Source organism: Anomalospiza imberbis, chromosome 9 (assembly GCF_031753505.1).
Source record: "Anomalospiza imberbis isolate Cuckoo-Finch-1a 21T00152 chromosome 9, ASM3175350v1, whole genome shotgun sequence".
In the NCBI taxonomy this organism is placed as follows: Eukaryota; Metazoa; Chordata; class Aves; order Passeriformes; family Viduidae; genus Anomalospiza; species Anomalospiza imberbis.
In genome coordinates, this window is record NC_089689.1 from 11,925,775 (window position 1) to 11,946,271 (window position 20,497).

Here is a 20,497-nt window from a genome sequence, read left to right on the forward strand (position 1 = left end):
AGAAAAATGAAAAGCCAAGACCTTAGGTAAGTAGGATCAGGCATGATTGAACCTATTAAAATAATATAATTTAACAAATTAGCCAGATTCCCAGGTTGCACTCTGCAGTTTGTTATTGGAATAATAAGCACATGTAGAGAGCAACCAAAGTAACTATGGGTGAAGAAGAGGCTGCAACTTTTTCCCCAGTAAGACATATACACTTTGAAGAACTGACATTGTTTGTTGAAATTGTAGACATAGGAACAGTAATATCATGATAAATAATTTGGAATATAAGTGTAGGAAAAAGCTTTATACTGAAAACCAATATTATGCCAGTTTGTCCTTAGAAGTGATTATAAATTTCAGTGATGTCAATCTCAGTTTGGCTGGATGCATCAACAGTGAAAATTGCTAGATTTTCTGATGTTATGGAAGAATTCATGCTTGTGAAAAGAGAAAATAGTAATACACTTACCTGTAGCATCTATTGGAATTAGTTGGGGGCCTTCTTCTTGCTACAATTTATAATTTCATTAAATTGTCTTTCACAGAAAGTAACAACAAAAAAAATAGAGGCTACTTAGGCACTTCAAAACACACACATGTGACATTAGTGTAATTTTTGTATTGCTAAATATTTTAGATGAAGCCGTGGAAGGTTCAGGTCTTCTTGAGTAGTTGTTGCTGAAATCTCCATTGATTTTTACATCTTCTAAAAATCTGAATCTGTAGGAATAGGTAAGCTTGTAAAAGAAGAGAGAAAGCAGGGTAGTGAACCCATCCTTAGCATCAAGGAACAGAGTATCAATGCATTCTGCAAAATTAGGACTAGCAAGTCTTCTCAAGGTACTTTCAGTAAGTGGGTGATGTTCAACTTTCTTTGTCTTTCCTGGTAACAGGCTTACAGAGGAAGCTTTGAAAGGGAAGGGACATGGGGATTCCATCTGGTTCCATCTGGAGCAGTTCTGGTTTTCTGTCATTAGAACAAAGGGGGATCTTTTTTTTTTTTTTTTTTAAATCCAGATCATTTCAGAGGTCTGAGGGAGTGCCTGAGTTATGGGCCAAACTGAGCCCTGGTAACATCTGGCTGGCAGCCGGAACAGAATCAGATTGAGGCAGCAAAGCTCAAACAGGAACTCATGGAATAGGGAAACTATCTGTCAGACTGCTCAGGGGAAAACTGAGTAAGGCCCAATATTTGAAAAAATTGGGGCTATATGACCTCTTTGTTTTTACAGAGGTGAGCAGAGCAGGAGGCAGACACAGGCTGTTCAGCAGGCAATAGTGTGTAGGACACTAAAGTCACCCAGCAGAAATGCACTGTCTAACACTCTTACAATATTTGAAAAAAATAATTTAGCATAATTCAAAGATGCATTAAACAGTGCTATTAAAAAGTGACATTCTCATTCAGATTATTGACTAATTTTGGCCTGAAATTCTAGGCCACTGATCAGAGAACAAAAATTATGTAAAATTTCCATATTCTAAAAAATTCTCGCAAAAATATGTTATCTTCTGTTCTGTTTTTGACATCACATTGATTTCTCATTAGCTTAATTCTTTTTGTGGCACTCATGTTGCCTTTTCTACCATTTCTATATAACCTTCACCTTCCCTGGATCTTTTTTTCTTTTCAATTTCTTTTTCTCTCACCTCCACTTTAATGCCCTTCCAACTTAATAGTCCATCTGTGTCTTTCTTTAAAAAGCACTTTTATGTCAGGCTTTATGATTCATAATATACATATGTAAAAATGTATTTTCAGCTGTCTTTTAGCTGCATCACTTATGCATTCAAACTCATCTAATCAAGTTCTCCTAGAGAGATCTGTAAAACTGATGGCAATTTTTACTGCTGTACCACCTCAGAGAGATGGGAACTGAGAGATGGAAGAGAGATTAATCAGCATTTTGTATCTAGGCATACACAGACAAAAAAGATTTCTCTTTTTTATTTCCTGAAGAGAAGGAATGTGTGACATGAAATTTCTCTATAGCTTGTAAAGGGTAATGTAATATTCTATAATTTTTTCACAGGGTTTTCAAGGAAAAACTGGTCCTCCTGGTCCTGGTGGTGTCGTTGGCCCTCAGGTAGATAATTTAATTTCATAGTTGACTTCATGAGACCAACATTTAATGGTTACATTATAGATAAGGCAGTTGCTTTTGCTGTGTTAAAAGAACGACATTAATGGTTATATTAACCTCGTAACAAAAGTTGCATGACAATATTAGAAAGCTATACTTAGTAATCATCAGTGATTCCACCAAAAAATGAAAATATTTGGATTACCCTTCCATTCTGTTTTATGTTTTGATTTGGGTTTTTTGTTGGTTTGTTGTTGTTTCAGGGGGTTTTTATGTGCTTTTGAAATCAGTGGTTTACAGAAGTCAGAGACAGATTTCTCTACCATTAAACATTTTAGAAAGAACAATGCAAAGTGTGAATTTCTTGCCAGAGAAAAAATTTCTATTTCTAAAAAAAATTTTTTTAGATAGTGGAGAGATAAACTATCGAAATTCCATTTGATTTAACCTTCTTAATTTACAGCTTAATCAAGCATTTAGAGCTTTTTTAGCTAATTCCCTCAGTGGAACTTTTCTGACAGGGAATTTGAAGAGAGATCTTTCAACTCTCCTGTCTTACAATTCCAATTATTCAGAAAAGCAATAGTATTGAACTCTTTCTAGACAAGAACAGTACGTGGATTTCTCTCCTGTGTCCTTTTTATAACCTTCTCCCATACACGCTGTGTTTAAAGCTTCAATGCTTAAGGAACAGGGTCGGGATTTCACTCTTTGGAAGCTGCACAGACGTGTCTGCAGGCAAAATGCAATGCAAGATTTATTTTATAGGACAAAGATATTTTGTAAGTCAGCCTTGCCTGGAGGGAAGGTGAGGAATGTATGCTAACCAATGGCAACAGTGTTTGGTAACATAACAGCTGGATATTGAGAATCTGCTCCTCTTCACTTCCTCCCACACCCGCAAGACATTAAATAACTTCAGGTGACTGAAGTTGTACTTTTGTGCCTAGGGTCCTACTGGTGAGACTGGACCAATTGGTGAAAGAGGCCATCCAGGTCCTCCTGGTCCCCCAGGTGAACAAGGCCTCCCAGGTGCTGCAGGAAAAGAAGGTGCTAAGGTATGATGTGGCTTTGGGGAACAAACAGGAAGGGACAGATAAATTGCTGAAAGTGTGGCATTTCAAATCATCATGTAGACATGCAGAATAAAATTAGAATCCACTGTTTAAAATCATGATTGGCAGGTTTCACCCAGAAGGACTTGGAAGACTGGAAGATTCCAATTTCAGAGCTATGTCTGCTTCCACTGAAATAATGGGAATTCTCTTGAGCCAAAAATTAATATTTTTGTAATAAAAGTTAAAGAAAAACTGTTTGCATATAATATGCATTCAATATGGAGATAATTAGTAATGACATATTCACACCAAGGTAGAAAATTGTACATTGACATTTAAAGTCAGATGTGTAGTAGTGAATAAAAGGCAGAATTTCACTAAATAAATTTAACTCCTTGCTTATTTTTTGGGGAACAAGAAATATATTACTTATCTAGTTACTATGTAATTCTATTCAATCTTTGATTATAATTGGGTGTCAAAATTTTTTATTGAATGTATCTTTAAACATATTTTTACAGCTTGTTGTGTTTTTCACTACTTGTATTCCATAACTCGAACTATATTTTGTCAAAGTTCATTATAAATTTAACCACAGACTATAGTACTGATAAAAGAATTAGTGGGTGAATAGCTGGGGGCACAGTCTTTGTTTTCATTACTATAACTAGGATCTTGTAGTTAATTTTCATCTCTCCTTGTACACCTAATTTTTAAGCATATTTTTAAATCAAAATGTAATATGTCTCGCAGGGTGATCCAGGCCCTCAGGGCATTCCTGGGAAAGATGGACCAGCAGGTCTTCGTGGTTTCCCTGGAGAGAGAGGCCTTCCAGGTGCTCAGGTATGATATAAGCACTAGAGCAATTGATATTTCTAAATAAAAGAATGCCATTGATATTTCTAAATAAAAGAAACAATGTATTAACGCCTTTATTTCATTGTCTTCTACTGCGCTTAAAATAAAAGCAATAAGAGAACAGATAAAAATATAATTGGCTAGATAAGAAGTAAGGAATTTATTCAGGTCTGTTTCTTTGGATCTTGACATACTTCGTATTATATGTTTTGCAAAATTACTCTTGAACTTTCCACTTTAGTAGACAAGCTTTTTTTTCCTTTTCATTTTTTAGGGTCCAGCTGGTCTGAAAGGAGGGGAAGGCCCACAGGGTCCACCTGGCCCAATGGTAAGTAAACATAATAATTCTATGGAAATATAAACAATATTACCTAATAACCCTTTTTCTTCTTTAGATGCTGGGGTGTTTTCATTAATACAATCTGTAAAACAGCAGACAGATCAGACTTCTACTAAGTATCCATACTAATGAACATGCATGGATTATGGAGGTAGAGAATATCTGAAGGCTTCTTCCAATAGATTTAGTTACAACATTTACTTGCTGCTCAATACTTGTCACTTATGTCAAATTGGTTTTGAGACGAGAGATGTTTTCCACAGTGGAAAAATCCATGGATAGTGACTGGTGGACTCACGCTGTTGTGGTGGGCATGCCTAGGCTGGATGCCAGGTGCCCACCGAATTGCACTATCCCTGCCCTCCTCAGCTGGACAGGAGAATACAAGATACACTCAAAGATTTGTGAGTCAAGATAAGGACAGGAAGATCAGCCACCAGTTACATCATGGACAAAACAGACTGGGAAAAAGAGTTTAATTTATTTTCAATCAAATCAGAGTAGGATAGATAAGGAGAAACTGTAAAGTCTGAAAACACCTTCTCCCCACCCTCCCTTCCCCCCAGGCTGAACTTTACTACTGATTTTTGTTTTATTCTGCCCCTAAGCAGTGCAGGAGGATGGAGAATGGTCCTCAGTTCATAATACATGGCCACTCCCTCCTCCACATGGGGAGGACTCCTCACACTCCTGCCCTACGCCAGTGTGGGATCCCTTGGCTGTGAGGCAGTCCTCCATGAAGTTGTCCAACATGAGCCCTTCCCAGGCTGCACTTCTTCATTAACTGCTCCAGCCCGAGTCCCCCCCAGGGTTCAGTCCTTTGGGAGCAGGCTGCTCCAGTGTTGGTCCCCCAAGGGGTCACAAGTCCTGCCAGCAAACCTGCTCCAGTGTGGACTCCTCCCTCCACAGGGTCACGGGTCCTGCCCGGAGCCTGCACCAGTGCAGGCTCTCCACGGGGCACAGTCTCCTTTGGGATCCACCTGCTCCAGTGTGGGGTCCTCCATGGGCTGTGGGTGGATCGCTGCTCCTCTTCTGCTGTGCATTTTCCCCCCACTTCTTAAATACATTATCCAAGAGGTTCTACCCTTGTCACTTATGGGCTCAGCCATGGCCAGCCCATCGGTCCATCTTGGAGCTGGCTGGTGTGAGCTCCAGTGGACATGGGGGAAAGTGGCATCTTCTCCCAGAAGTCAGCCCTGTAGTCCCCTGCTAGCAAACCCTTGCCATGCAAACCCAGTACTCCTGTGTTCCCTTTGTACAACTGTGTAAAATCATGTCAGGCAGGAATTTTTCTTCTTGGCATTTTAAGCTCAATAGTTGAGTACGCTTCAAATTACCTATTCTCTGTTGTCATGCTTTATGCAAAGAAGTTCTACAAGGATGCACTGGCATTCAAAACATGCTAGAGTTATTCCCAAATGTGAATTATGTAGATTTTGACAGTCATCTTGTCAACTTATTTCTTTCATATGATGCAATTGAGGTTAAAAAAGAAAAGAATCAATCATCACAGCTATTCATGCTAGGAAAAAAAAAGTAATGGAGGAGCTGAATTTCTATGTGCTTCAACAAAACTCTCTTATGTCCTTGCAATTCATATTCAGATTAGAATTCATTAAACAAGGATAAAAATCCACACATAGTACAGTACAAGTAATACATGGGACTTGAATTCTTAAAATGAATTATTGAATTCTTAATGCCAGAAACCTGAATTTACAGTTCTTAACACTGTGAAGTATATAATATTCACAAAAGGCACCAAAACAAAGATGGAATGGAATGGAATGGAATGGAATGGAATGGAATGGAATGGAATGGAATGGAATGGAATCTAGCAGGGAGAGGCAAAAGGGACATAATCTTACCCATCTGAAGAACCTGAAATGTTAAAAGAAAAGATGAATCAAAGTCACGAAAGCATAGACCAGTATAGTCTCTTCAATCTAAAGGTCCTGTCTTGATTTTTTGTTGAAGAAGCTCCTAAGGCTGGACTTACCTCTCAAGCAGATTGTTCAGGTGCAGTGACCCAGAGCCCTTCTGAGCATGCACAGAGCAGCCAGCACAGGCAAAGCTGACATGTGACACAGCCCCCTTTGCCAGCCAGCATTGTCCACACAGGAGCTGTGCCACTCCTGCCATGGTCCTCAGAAAGACACATCACACAAGATGTGAGGCAAAAGTACACACCTTATTTAGTGATAGCTGTCTGTATTCTGAAATATGTGTGTTTGAATTGAAATTCAGATGATCCATGTTTTTCTAATTCTTACAGGGTGTATTTAAGTTAGTGTTTTAGCTGAGAACATCAGGACTTTTTTGAGGAGGATGTCTCAATTATCCCCATTTATCATCCTTTGGTTCAAATCACGGTGCTCTCTCAGAGCTCATGAATAGGATTCCTTTCATGTGAAAATAAATTGGTAGAGAAAATCCAGAAGCACTGTTAATGCTCCCCAGCTAAAGGGAGTTCAGTGCCAGGCTGCAATCATCATTAATTTTAGTCCAGAAACACACAGAGTATGAGTATTGGGAGCACACTACCAAGGAATTCCGTTCATAAACCCATCCCTGTTGGGGTCACCCTTCCTGCTGAGGTAAACAGTCATAGAAAGAAACCCTTAGGAGGCTGAGGATTCTTTGCATAGAGTTTTTCCAGTCTTTAAGAAATAGAGGCAGTGGTAGCAGGAGTTGAGAGTTTGAAGGGCAAAATTTTTAATTGCTTTAAATATATTTGAGCTCATTGTAGTTCATGCAGGTCACTTGACGTACGAAGAGGACCAAGTTGCCCTTAAAGTATTCCAAGTCCTTCAGTAGGATTTTTATCTGTTTCATCTTTAATTACTAATCTGTTATCTCAGAACAGTATTCAGTGAAAAAAAGGTGTATAGGTGCCCTTAATACTGAGTTTCTGTGCACCTTCAAGCACTGCAATTAAGCCACAACTGCTTGCCTTTTTCCAGAGAAGCTCACAGCAGATCATGAGCATCAAATACTCTGAAAATATTTATCCCATCTATTTTTAGCCAACAGTGGGTACACACAGAAGTGTAATTGTAGTGGAGTCTTCATTTGCCATCTATAATAGGAAGAGAATCCATGCCACTGGCTGACTTTCCTGTGATTTCCTGCTAATACCAATTGTTTCTAACTAGCATATATAGTCAATTATAAGCTTTGCTTGGCTGGTGCATACATCTGCAAGCATGCCAAACAAATGACTGCTCCAAATACTGTGCATATGCCAATTACTCTGTTTAGAGGGATTTAGACAAAAGAAAGAGATGCATGAATGCATGTCAGAGCAAGAGGGGGTTCTGCAGGATTGAGGGGGGTATTTTCATTGTTTGTTTTTTTTTGGGGAGGGGGTTGTGGTTGTTTTTTTGTTATTGGGGGGGGGTGTGAGATTTTTAACAGTTCTCTTTTATCTGCTCTCTTTGTTGCTTCTGTTTGTTTTCTTCCCTTCCCTACTACCGTGTGGAATGCTGAATGCTAATGAGAGAAAGCTCTTTGGAATGTCAAGCAGTCATTTTTCATTTGTTCATTTAGGAATAGGATGCTCAAATTAGACTCAGAATAATCCAGCTGTAGGCTACCCAATTATCAGTACTGAACTATCTAGAGCTATCTTCATCTATCTGACAACATTTTACAGTCATGGGGACCTTCACTTGTTGAGCATTTTTTTAGCCGTCAGTAAAAAGTATTGCTACTACTGTGCAATGTATACAATAGCTGTCATTACATATCTCCTCACAGGAAGTGAGATAAAACCAAGGTTGCTAATGAGTTTATAGTCTGTATAGCAGCAATACAAGACAAAACATGAACTTCCATTCTGTAGAAAAGTTTAAAAAAAACCAACAAAACAAATTAATAAAAAGATTCCATGATGTGAGTACTGCAAGACCAAAGGTTAACAGGTGGTTTCCTAACATAAATTTAATTTCATTTCATAGTGGGACAGATTGACCAGAAAAAAATAGAACACAGAAAGAGAGAACAGATTTAAGAAGCTGCTTAAAATGCTCTTCTGAGTTGGGACTATAATTTAATATGTTCTCCTGTGCTCAGAGGCCATTTTCTCAGAGAAAGGAGCAGTTCCTTGAAAACAGGAGGTGTAGTCCATGTTCATAACTCATGTGAAATGCAAAGATAAGTGTGAAAAGTTGGCTGATTAAAAAGAGCTACTGGAAATTATGGCCTCTGTTAGCGTCTGCTGTCTGACACAGGAAAGATCTATCAGTTATTTGGTTTTTTTCCTCTCTATTCTTACATCCTCCTGATGAGATGACCTAAAATTGTTTGGCTTATGAGAGCTGACAAGATCAGAGACCATGGTAGTATGGCTGTAGGGTGATGACCTTTTCTTGTTGAATTCACTGAAGCCTTAGGAACTAAAATAACAGAAATAGGACAGAAACTTAGGCAGCCACCCAGACATTAAAAAATCCCCAACACCTGGAAGGATAAAGGCATCTATGATTTCCATGCAAATACTTACTTTGAATACTCATGCACATTTAGATCTCATTGAAATAACTTGCAAAATACTTTGAGAAATCATTCAGCACTCATTTCTGTCACATTTATGTGGAGGGAAAAGCACCTTATTATGAAATTAGTACTATTTATGCTAATGAGGTCAGTCTAGTACAAGTATGTTATGAGTAAAAGCAAAAAAAAAGTAGGGTCCTCATAGATGAAAGCATATTAAAATTCCAATATCTACAAGACAGCAAATTTGCTTAAACATGAAAAAAGGCCATTTTGAGTCTCAGTTTTACTTTTATTATTTTTATTATTTTTATTATTTTTATTATTTTTATTATTTTTATTATTTTTATTATTTTTATTATTTTTATTATTATTTTCTATTACTATTCTCTTGTGTAATGTATCATCCTTCTTCTAGTGTATCAATTGGAGAAGTGAAATTACTAATCATAACTTTGAAGTGTTGCAAACTATCTTGAAGGTGTAAAGCTGAAAATTTGGGGAAATATTTGTGTACAGCAAACATTTAACAGTACTCTCTTAATGCAAAAATTGCAAATTATTTAAAAGACAGAAAACAAAGATGCAGTTCTAATGATTTTCAATACACTTTTTCTGTGCTTATCTAAAGATGCCTGTACATAAAAAAACCTCTGTAGAACACACTAAATTAGTCACTATACTTGAATGTATTTTTACAGAGGTGAACTGAAATTCAGAAATGTGATCACAACAATAAGCAGCACAAAAGTTTACTAAAAATTCTGGTTTTGGTGTGGTTTAGTTCTGTATTTTGATATGGTGAATTTTCTTTCATCAAAGTAGTATGTTAATATATTTTGAAAACATAGAGGGAAGTTAGTTCTTGAAAAGAGGCTGGTTTTAAGGACACTCCCATTATGATGAACAAATACAAAATACAAAATTTACAAAAAATAAAAGTAATGTTGTATGAACTGTATTGAGTATGAACTTCAAGTTGGTCCCTCCAGCCATTTTTCTTTACTTGCTCACATGATGGTTGTGTAACCTTCAACCAGCTGAACTTGCACTGATGAGCAGCTTCTCTGGTGACTTGCCTCATGAAAACCACCAGCATTCCCAGGGCTCTCAGAATTCCTTTGTCCTTTTATTCCTTTATCCTGTGTCTTTTTCCAGGGCTCGCCGGGAGAGCGCGGAGCCGCGGGCACAGCTGGCCCCATTGGGCTGCCAGGCCGTCCTGGCCCTCAGGGGCCTCCAGGCCCCGCCGGAGAGAAGGGTGCTCCCGTGAGTAACCACAGTCCCGTGAAACTATCCCAGCACATGCTTTTCATTCCAGAATGCTACTTGCTCACACTCTGTTCAACATGTATTCTCAGAATACACAACCTGCTCACTTTAGATTTACAAATATGTACATAGTAAAATATAGTAAAAATGCGGCAAACCCCTGATGCGGGGAAGAAATGATGATGGCTGGCTCCAGATCAGAAGGCTGAAGGATAGCTTTATTAAACTATACTATATTACATTAATATAGTATTTAAAGAGATACTATACTATTCTACATCTTACTTCTTACTTACCTAACTAACCAACCCAAGCTCGTGACTCTCTGCTGAGCATCCGAGCCACAGCTGGATCCAATTGGTCACTGAACCCAAACAGCCTTCACCAGAATCCAACCCAACAATCACTGCAGGTAAACAATCTCCATACCACATTCCACATGGGGAAATCTAAGGAGCAGAGATAAAGATTGTTTTCTCTTCTCTCTGTGCTTCTCCAAGAAATCCTGAGAGACAGAATTATGTCTCTCAGTCCAGAGAATGTGCATGTCACAGTAAAACATTTCTCATTGTGCTCTCTAAGACCAGGAAGAACCGGTTAAACTTGTTGCTATAACAGCAGGGAGTGGATAGAAATCAGTCTTTCATTAAAACTTTGTACACAGCCACTCTGCATTAGAGTACAAGTGTATTTGACATCAGCTTCCATTTTTACTTCATATCATTCTCTTATACATCCTCTTCCCTTGATAATTTTCTTTCTATTGTGGTGTTTTCTGTTTTATTGGGTTTTTTTTTTTTTTTGGAGGGGGGTGGATGTTTTAATTTTATATTGGTATTGGGACTCCCTGTACTGAAGTTTTCATTACTCTCCTGTGATAATGTGGATTGTTTCATTTTCTTCAAAACCAGGGTGAAAAAGGTCCCCAAGGTCCAGCTGGACGTGATGGAATACAGGGTCCTGTAGGACTTCCTGGTCCTGCTGGTCCTAGTGGTTCTCCTGGAGAAGATGGCGACAAGGTGAATCATTATAATTGGCATCTGGGAGAAGATCTGTCAGTACAGCTGTCTGTAGCTTTCCTCACAATAAATAGGGTGACAAAGCAACAAATCTTATCCCTGCCTTCCCCAAATTCCCTCTGCCTACTGCAAAAAATACTTAAAAACCTCTTCTATAACCAAATATCTGAGGGACAGATGCCGTGGGACACTGGGATATTTGTTAAAGAGCTAGTAGAATTACATTTATCCTGGCAAAGAAACAAGGATGAAAGTGTGGCAAAATAAGGCAAATTATGCCAAAATTGATTTTTGCCTATTTTAGAAACTTGGTTTACTGAATGAGTAAGATTAAATGTCTTCAGAAATATACAGGGATTCAGAACCACCAGAGGTTGTGCTGGTAGGTTGAGGGTGTCGAAATAATTATGTTCACAGCAGAGATATTCTGTTGATGTCTGGCAGAATTTAAAATATGACACCTTTCAGGATCATCTGGTGTGGTTGCTTGACCCAGCACTTCTCTGTTAGTTAGCACAGGGTAAAGGTAAAGGTTTCAACATTCATTTTTGTGATGCATGAGTGTTATTTATCCCACAGACAGTATTTTCTGTGATTTAATTTAATTGTCTTTATTATTGTATAAAGAAAACATTATTTTCTAATGTGATTTCTTGATGGTTTGAATAATTTTAAAGTTTTGAAATACTTTAGACTCCAGTGAGAGGCAATAGTTCAGTTATAAACAGCTACATGAGTCTGTAAATCAGGGTACTTTCATTATAAGTTCATATTGAAGGTGACATAAGCAACATAATTTCCTTTATTTAGAGCTCAGCAGCATTATACTTCAAAGCCAGGTCTCATTGCCCTTTTCAATTCAGCAATCAATATCTGGATTAATATGACATATTATTGATCACTGCAGAATTACTCCCTTTAGGTTTTCACTTGAAGCAGCAGCATAAAACATAGAATAATCATATCAAAGGGAACATTTAGAGATACTGTGATATTGACTTCAGCTAAGTGTGAAGGAGACCATTTTAAACAAGTTTAACTTTTAACTTTCCATTACAGGGTGAAATTGGTGAACCAGGTCAGAAAGGTAGTAAAGGTGACAAAGGAGAAAACGTGAGTAGCAAAATCCTTTGTGCATTACATGTATTCTTTATAAATAAAAGGTATTCATGCATGAAATATGCAGGTAGCTTTGCTACATAAATGAGCAGAAAAAAAAGACACACTCCTAAAATGTTCCTTCAAAACAATGTTCTTTTACTGCAATACTAGAGGTTTGTACTTACAGATCCAGGCATGTATTTATTATTGCTCATATTCCTAGAGCTTACAGAATCATTACAAAATATAAACTACATTCTTAAGCACCCTTCCTGTATCACTGAAATTTCTCCATTCTGCATTTGAACTGGAGAGACCAAGAATTCCCATACATTCTCTTACTGTCTTGAACTTCACTGACTGCACTGTGTGAACATACCCACCTTTGGCTTCTTAGCCATGAGGATGAAAAGTATGGAGACTCAGTAGAGGAATATACTAATGTAGTTTTAAAATTTGTAAAGGCTGTCTAATTCTTGGGGAGCACAATTAACTGATGGCAGATGAAATGGCTTATACAAATTTTCATATATTATCATTAGGCCTATTAGTGAACCTAGGACTAATCAGGTTTCTACTGTTTTGATCTGACATTTTTCTATCTTCAAAAATTAATTCTGAAGTTAAAGAACTTCCTTTTTTTATTTACATCAGTCATATAAAATTAAGCTTTTTTCACTGTGAAATGTGAAGCTAAAAATAATAAAACTAGCATTTATCTATTTCCATTTGATTGTGGTTTCTTTCCTAAAAATTCAAAATGGCATGTTTTCACTTAAGTTCAATTTCAAGATAAACTGGTATTTTACTTAAATTTATTTCTTTTTTCCTTAAGAAAAAATTGAGAACTAATGGTAAAAAGATCCCTTTTATTGCTATATTTCAACACTATTCAGAGTTAGCAAAGCTCTGAACTCAGTACAAGGGTATCCATGACTAAGTATATTTCTCTTGAAAACAGTGTGATTTTTGACATTAACAAGTTACAGAACAGTATATTACTTTAAAAATTACACCAAATTTATGGCTTACATATTATCAGATGATGCTAATGTGAGGATGTGTACATACTCAAGCAAATCACAGGTCATAGAATTACAGAATCACAGAATGGCTTGGGCTGGAAATGAAATTTAGGATCAGCTAGTTCCAGCCTCTGATCCAGTTCCACTTCAGTCTTTGCATGTGGTCACAGACATAGCCTATTTTCCCTTTTGCCATGCCTCTTCATTAGAAATGCTTTGCATCAGAAAAATACAGGGAAAGAAACACAAGCTGCACTCTTCTGTTTCAGATAATTTTAGCATAGCTAGTTATGCTGAGCATTAGACTGTGACCACAGTTCCCATAGTGAGCACTGATGCATTTGGACCTGTTCCAGCAGACCTGCTTTACAAATAAAATGTCTGCAGCATTATCATTTGAGAATGTATCCTGGACTCCCAGTCTCAAGGTTTAATGCATTTGGGATTATTACACATTTTTCTTGAAATACAGAATTCAGTGTTGAGGCCTTAGTTGAAGTGAATGTACCTCCGGTTGAAGTCACATGCCTTGAATCTATTTGCCCTCAACTGCAGTCATTCAACCCTGACAATTTCAGAATGTGTTCATTTAAAATCTGCTTTCCTTTCAACATGCTGACAGATGCCTGTTGGGGCAGGAAGAAAGGGCTTGTTGGTCACCTCTGGAAGGTTCTGACGAGGAAGTACCTGGTTCTGAAATCACAGGATATAAAGAACAGATATTTACAATCTCAAACTACCCACAAAAGGGCTTAGTGGCCATTTAGAGCCTGATCACAGCAAGGATCCTGATCAAAGAACTGATTCATCTTTCCTGTTTAAAAAGAGCTGGAAAAAATCTTCAATTCCCCATTGAAACTAACAAAGATTTATTTTTGTGGGTTTGAAAATACTGTGCCTAACTATGTTGGTGTATTCTAGTTAAGACAGCACAATTTTGTTGTTGATGTGCTGTCCTCTCTTGAACTTCAAAATCTCCACAGTTATCACAGCTGCCTTTAGTAACTGAGGATTCTCTCATGATTCTGCTCTTGCTCCATTTGCCCTCCAGAGCAATGGATAAAACAATCTGGCCGTGTGTCCAAATAACTCCTCATTAATCAATTGCAGAGTACATTCCAACAGTGCTTTACATCAAAATGGGTTTTTAAATGAGTTTTTAAATGTATAGGCTTCATTCCAGAGCCTATAAAATGAAGGAGAACATTGAGGCATCTTGAAGAGTGTAGAAAAATCCATGCATGCCAAATTCCATTCTCACGGTAACACCTCCCAGTCAGCTGGAGCATTCCTCGGAGTCCTTTCATTTAGATATGTCACCACAGAGGCTAGAGAGCTTTGTTTAACATATTGCCATCAGGTATGGGAAAAAATAAAACTGTAAAAGAGAAGAAACACAGAGTTTGATGCTTCATTCTCCCTAGATAAATAGTCTAAAATATACATAAAATCCAGAGAAAGAAATAGACTGCAAGACTTAAGAAGTCCCTTTATTTAATTCCCCTTATAAAGGGCACAATAATCTAATTTTAGCCCTAGAAAAGTCTGTAAATCCCAGCATTATTCTTCTATAAAGCAGAATTTGAGGCCTAGAAGTTGCAAGCAACTTGGCATCTGAAATAGACTAGAATTAGCCAAGGCCAGGTGATGAGTTTTCTGCCTTCTTAGAGTTACTCTTTCTCAGTCTACTTCCTCTAGTGTGGCAAAAACAAGACGCAAACTACTACATCCTTTACACCTCATCATAAAGTAGTATCTTGCATTCCTGTACTCTGATAGCTTTATTGTATCACATCTGCATGACTGACTTCTAATTATGTGCAATATAACTTAGTTATTACTCTGCAGGGAGAATGAAAAAAAATGACAATTCCTCTCAGAGACTGGGGGTTTTGGCCATTCTGTTGAAAAGAGACTTACTATCAAAGAAAATGTGATTCCCAGTGCTCAGCAAGAACTTGCACTTTTTCATCTCTCCTGGAGGTCCAAATAAGCTTTGTGCCATTGCAAAAATAATTACCAGTTTCATAAAAACTACTCCAAATAACAAGCATTTGAATTAAAGATAGATTTTTAGATGATGCTTTAAAGTTTGAGAGATATTTTGCATAAATCTCATTGAAAGTTTTGATATTTTTCATTGTGAAAAAAATTTCATTTTGATTCCTGTTCACATGGAAATTTTTTCAGAAACATTAAAAGTTAGCTTCTAACAAATGCCAACATTGTCTATTATAGATGTGAAAATCAGAGTTTTTGAGAGATAAATAGTTTGTACTGAATGGAAAGGACTTGTGAATGATGTTACATCCTCCATGGAGAAACATGGAAATTCTGAATAGATTGTGATCATGCAAGTCAGATTTTCTCTCGTGTCTGTATTTGCTTTTAATCTCATCATTGCAGATGTCACAATCACTAACTTGTCCTTTTGGATGTATGTTTGTTGCAGGGTCCTCCGGGTCCACCAGGTCTGCAGGGTCCTGTTGGAGCCCCAGGGATAGCTGTAAGTAGCTCGTTCAGAGCCAACCTTGCATAACTCAGCTGATACTTTGAACTGTTTGCTCCTTACTCAGGAATATATTTCAAAACACCACTATCAGTTCTGTCCCTGCCCACTTACATGCAGTTCTCTATTGTAAACAAGCCGTGGGTGTTACTGTATGGCAGATTTACAGCAGGGCAATAATTTGACAAAATTATTAAAAATTAAATACTGAAAATAGTGAACGGGAGTCATCCTTTCAGTGAACTTGTTTGGTGGTGTGTTTGGCAGCTCAGTACATATGCAGTTAAAAATAGTGTCTTTTTTTAAAATCCACCTGATACCAAGTGAATTAATTCTTATTTTTATTTAAAAGGCTCTGAATTCTTTTACCCTGAGTATTGGTAGAACCCTGTGCTACTCATATTTACACAGGTATTCAACAGCTAGAATGTTTATGCAGATGTGATAGAGGGGGAATTCAGGGAACATTTCTGTGAGATATGCAGCACTAATTGACCTGTATTAAACCAGAGCACGTGCTGGTATTCTGTTTGTGAAACAGATTGCATCCAGCCAAGATGATGAACATGCATTTGTAAAGACACTTGGTGTGATTCTGAGCCCTTTTGTAGTTGTTTCCCAGTCATTTTCATGGAGCTTTTCCTGTTGTTATCATCAGAGCTGTGATAGTTTTGCTCTTCATTGTTTCCAAACAGGGAGGTGATGGAGAGCCAGGCCCAAGAGGTCAGCAAGGGATGTTTGGGCAAAAAGGTGATGAAGGTCCTCGAGGCTTCCCTGGGCCCCCAGGCCCTATTGGCTTACAGGTAAATTCCTTTATTATTTTACCTTATATCTGTAAAACAAGATGTAACAGAAAAAGTGTAAGAACACTAACTTCTGTGTCAGAAACTGCATGACTACTGTCTTCTATTAAATAAATGATAGCATCAGTTAATTAGGACTGAAAGATCCCATATTGATGGGGTTCATGCATAAACAACAGATTTAATGCAGCAGGACTTAAATATATATATATATCGGAGCATAAATTATCCAGACTCCCACCTTGGGTCTGGATAATCCTGGCAGTGTTTTTAAAATCATCCAGTTTAGCATTTGTGTGTGTGTTTTTTGAGTTTTTTTTCCAGCCCAAATTTATTATGTCACCTAGTCTAAGCATCCTAGGACTACCTATACATTTACTGTAATATGAAAAGCTTCCTTCCTTTTCTTTCCATTTTAATGCAAATAGGTCTTTTTCTTCTTGTTCGACCATCCTGCCCCCTCCCAAGTTCACAAGTTTGATGTGTACATCTGATTTACATTGTTTCATATTGATTTATAACTAATCATTCCAGGGACCCTATTTACAGTATTCTTCCCTGTGTTTTTTAGGGTCTGCCTGGCCCACCAGGTGAAAAAGGTGAAAATGGAGATGTGGGCCCAATGGTAAGACTTCTTCCCCACTGGTCACTCTAAAGGACATAAATATTCTCCATATATTATTGTCTTTTCTCTATAGCTCACAATTTGATAAGATGTTCCTGAATTTGGTGACTGAGTATGAAACTAAAGTATGAACTGAGTATAATCTCTCTCTGGGATTTTCTTTGCTTTCCTACATCTATCCCCTCATCATTAATACTGAGATTTATGTAACATGAGAAAATACTGAAAAATAGATAGCGAAGCAGATGCTCTGTGTGACTGAGACAGTCCAGTGGCAAACAGGTTCAGAAAAGAAAGAGGAAAAAGTAGATACAACTGCAGCAGAGAGTCTGGAGCTACCTTCCTGAAGTTCAGGCCACTGTTATTAACATACAGTGCCACGTACTTGTAGGCCAGAAGATGGTAAACACTGCTTGGCTCTGTTTTCTTTCCCTGGGTGATGCATTTCCCAGCTGTTTCTCCTGCTGACAGAATGCCTCATGGGCTGTTCCTGACTGCTATGCAAGCTCTCTACTGCATACATTTGCCTCCAGCACCTTGTGCCAAGTCTGGATGCTTCTCTCCTGCCCATCTGTAGGCACCATGGTGCAGTTCTGCCCCAGGGCTGTCACAGACATTTGAGCTGGTCCAGGTCTCTGTCAGTGGGGTGGGCATGCAGGGAACCTGTAGGGAAAGAACCAATCCTCAGGGGGTCCTAAGCATCAGGTCATGTCCATGTCAGGTACTGTGTGGCACAGCCTGCGTCTCCCGTCACCCTTTGAACTCATCCCCCAGGCAGCAATCTGGCCCTGCTGTTCCTGCTGCATGGTGAAGATTAAAAGCCCTCTACAGATTGAGTATATTATTTTTCATTGGTCAGAAATTCTTTGTGATTGTAACTATATTATATCTGTTCTGTGATTCTGTCACATCACATTGTCTCTTTGATACAGGGTCCACCTGGCCCACCAGGTCCAAGAGGTCCCCAGGGTCCTAATGGAGCTGATGTAAGAATCAATCTATTTTTTGTCTTGCTAACTGAGTAATAAGCACCCTATTTTGGATAACAATATTTTGGATAACAAAAATCTTTTATCACTGTAGGGTCCTCAAGGTCCCCCAGGCTCAGTCGGCTCTGTTGGAGGTGTTGGTGAAAAGGTGAGTGTGGATGGAAACCCCCATGGAAGAGAAAACATTGGAATAAGAATGCTATATGACATTAATTCATTAAAATTCTTTTCATTGCTATTTTCAGTTCTCTATTCAGAAAATTTTCTGCCAGGATATGGACTGAGTTTGTTTGGGATTGGTTACTTTCATATTTTACCCAACGAACATGCCAGATTGTATCTTCCTTATTATTAAAGAAAGGATGAGGTATTCAGGGATATAAGGGCTTTTTTTTTCAGTGATTTATTTGAAGCAACAGAGTAAACTATTATATAGTGCTGAGCAAGCAAAAATTTCAAAGGAGAGTCTTAAAATGCTTGTTTATGTTTATTTTATCAAGCTTCATGACCTCAACCACATCACCTACGTAAGCCTAAAAGCCTTCTGCTGTAATGTTACAGATTTAACATTAATTTTTTCCTGAACTTTGGAATGGGAAAGAAGATTCTGAGTGAAGAATAAGATGGAGGAAACAAAATAGAAATATATTCCAGGTTAATATATAAATTACTTATTGAGAAACTATGTACATTGCTCTTGAGTATTTAATGATTTGTCACAGAGTATCACATATGTTCAAAGAAACACCAATGTCAGTGAATCCTAAAAAAGACATCTCTAGGAATGTCAGTATTGGTAGTTTTTCAGAACACTTTCCATATTTTTAACTTTTCAGAACATGAAGCAAGATTTCCCTTTTTCTAACTAAAACAGTCTTTTAAAAGAATCTTCAGGTGTTTCATGGTTTGTTTTTTTTTTTTTTTCTACATGCCCATCAACTAAATCACTTACCAGTGCTCTGGGATGTGGAGAAGAGCATACTAGAATAATATAATATAATATAATATTTGGTTTGATGCAGAAATACCCTACTTTGTCTGCCTTACTGTCCTTTGAGACCAGAGGGTACTGAGCCCAAACAGATGTCATTGTGGCAAGCTGGCAGTGCTTCACTGCAGTGCTTCTTTCTCAGGCTGTGGCTCTGAGCATCAGCTCACCTCTTGGGAACAGCAGCATTCTGGTGTTTTCAATCTTTTTTCCCCCAAAATTGCACAAGACACACAACACACAATGCACTCCTGCTTCACTGCATTATTAACAAGGATATTCCTTCTAATGTCCCAAGTTCATGACATTGTTCATCCAGTTTGGCCTCATGAAGGGCTGCAGGATTTGTTTTTTTCTCTCTGGGAAGAGTACCAAAAATGTGACACAATCTAGGAGTTGAGAGAAATAAAATGTTACTGGGAAAAGAGAGTCTGTATGTCAGTGGAATACAGAAAATAATGAGTCGGTATGTCAGTGGTGCAGAGAAAATAATGGGCATTGTGGGAAAAAAAAAAATCTCCTGTGACCACTACTGAGAAAAATGTTAATTATTAGAACATCCAGGGTAGCACCCAATTATATTCAGTACTTTAAAAAAAACCCACCTTGTAAAATATTGTGGCCCATTGAACTTGATAGGAATTTTTGCCACTGGTTTCAGTCACCTTTTTAATTTTCAGCATTTCATGATCCAATTATATTCCAGCCATTTTCTAAACACACGACCTTATATTGAACTCCTTCCTCCTTTGTTTCTCCCTGCAACTCATCTGTGTGATTTAGAATCACTGTTTGTGATGATTAGGCCATGAAATTTAATTCAAGAACATGAATTCCAGACTGTTTATCACTTGGTTGTCATTTTTTATTTCCTCTAGCTTATATCCCAAATTCTCTGCCTTCAGAAAGAGAAGCTTCCAAGTGTATTATTTTGGACATTTATATTAATTGTAATTACTTTCCTCCCTCCTCCTCCTCAAGTTTTAGTACATGCCAGGGTATTTTCCTTGTTAGGGTATCTTTCTTCTAAATTTCAGTTCCTTTTAATGAGATTTCAAGCTGAGATCATCAAGAGTTATTTTTTCAGGGGGAGTTGCTGCAATGGGAGGACAGGCCATGCTTTTAAACAAAACAAGCATTTTTTCTTTTCTTTTTCTTCCCACACATTTTTCCCCCAATGTTTTTCTTATTATGTCAGCATGCTTTGGCCTCTGCACCCCTTTCAGGAAAGATACACCATACTACAGATAATTCAATACAGTGAGCGTAGAATGTGGAAAAACATTCTGGCATCATCCCTGTCGCTGTTGAAGAGAGAAGTAGGTTTGCTCACTTGCATAT

At 37.8% G+C, this 20,497-nt stretch overlaps 1 protein-coding gene across 8 annotated transcripts in view; it reads left to right on the forward strand.

Moving 5' to 3' along the window:
- The window catches only part of COL11A1 (collagen type XI alpha 1 chain), a 159,829-nt gene that overhangs the window by 116,751 nt on the left and 22,581 nt on the right, over positions 1-20,497 (forward strand). For all 8 annotated transcript variants that reach the window (XM_068199689.1, XM_068199686.1, XM_068199687.1 and 5 more), the window contains 12 exons: positions 2,025-2,078; positions 3,026-3,133; positions 3,887-3,976; positions 4,266-4,319; positions 9,987-10,094; positions 11,009-11,116; positions 12,176-12,229; positions 15,695-15,748; positions 16,447-16,554; positions 17,126-17,179; positions 18,112-18,165; positions 18,263-18,316. In XM_068199689.1, coding sequence (XP_068055790.1) covers positions 2,025-2,078; positions 3,026-3,133; positions 3,887-3,976; positions 4,266-4,319; positions 9,987-10,094; positions 11,009-11,116; positions 12,176-12,229; positions 15,695-15,748; positions 16,447-16,554; positions 17,126-17,179; positions 18,112-18,165; positions 18,263-18,316 — 900 coding nt within the window. The remainder of the gene's footprint in view (positions 1-2,024; positions 2,079-3,025; positions 3,134-3,886; positions 3,977-4,265; positions 4,320-9,986; positions 10,095-11,008; positions 11,117-12,175; positions 12,230-15,694; positions 15,749-16,446; positions 16,555-17,125; positions 17,180-18,111; positions 18,166-18,262; positions 18,317-20,497) is intronic.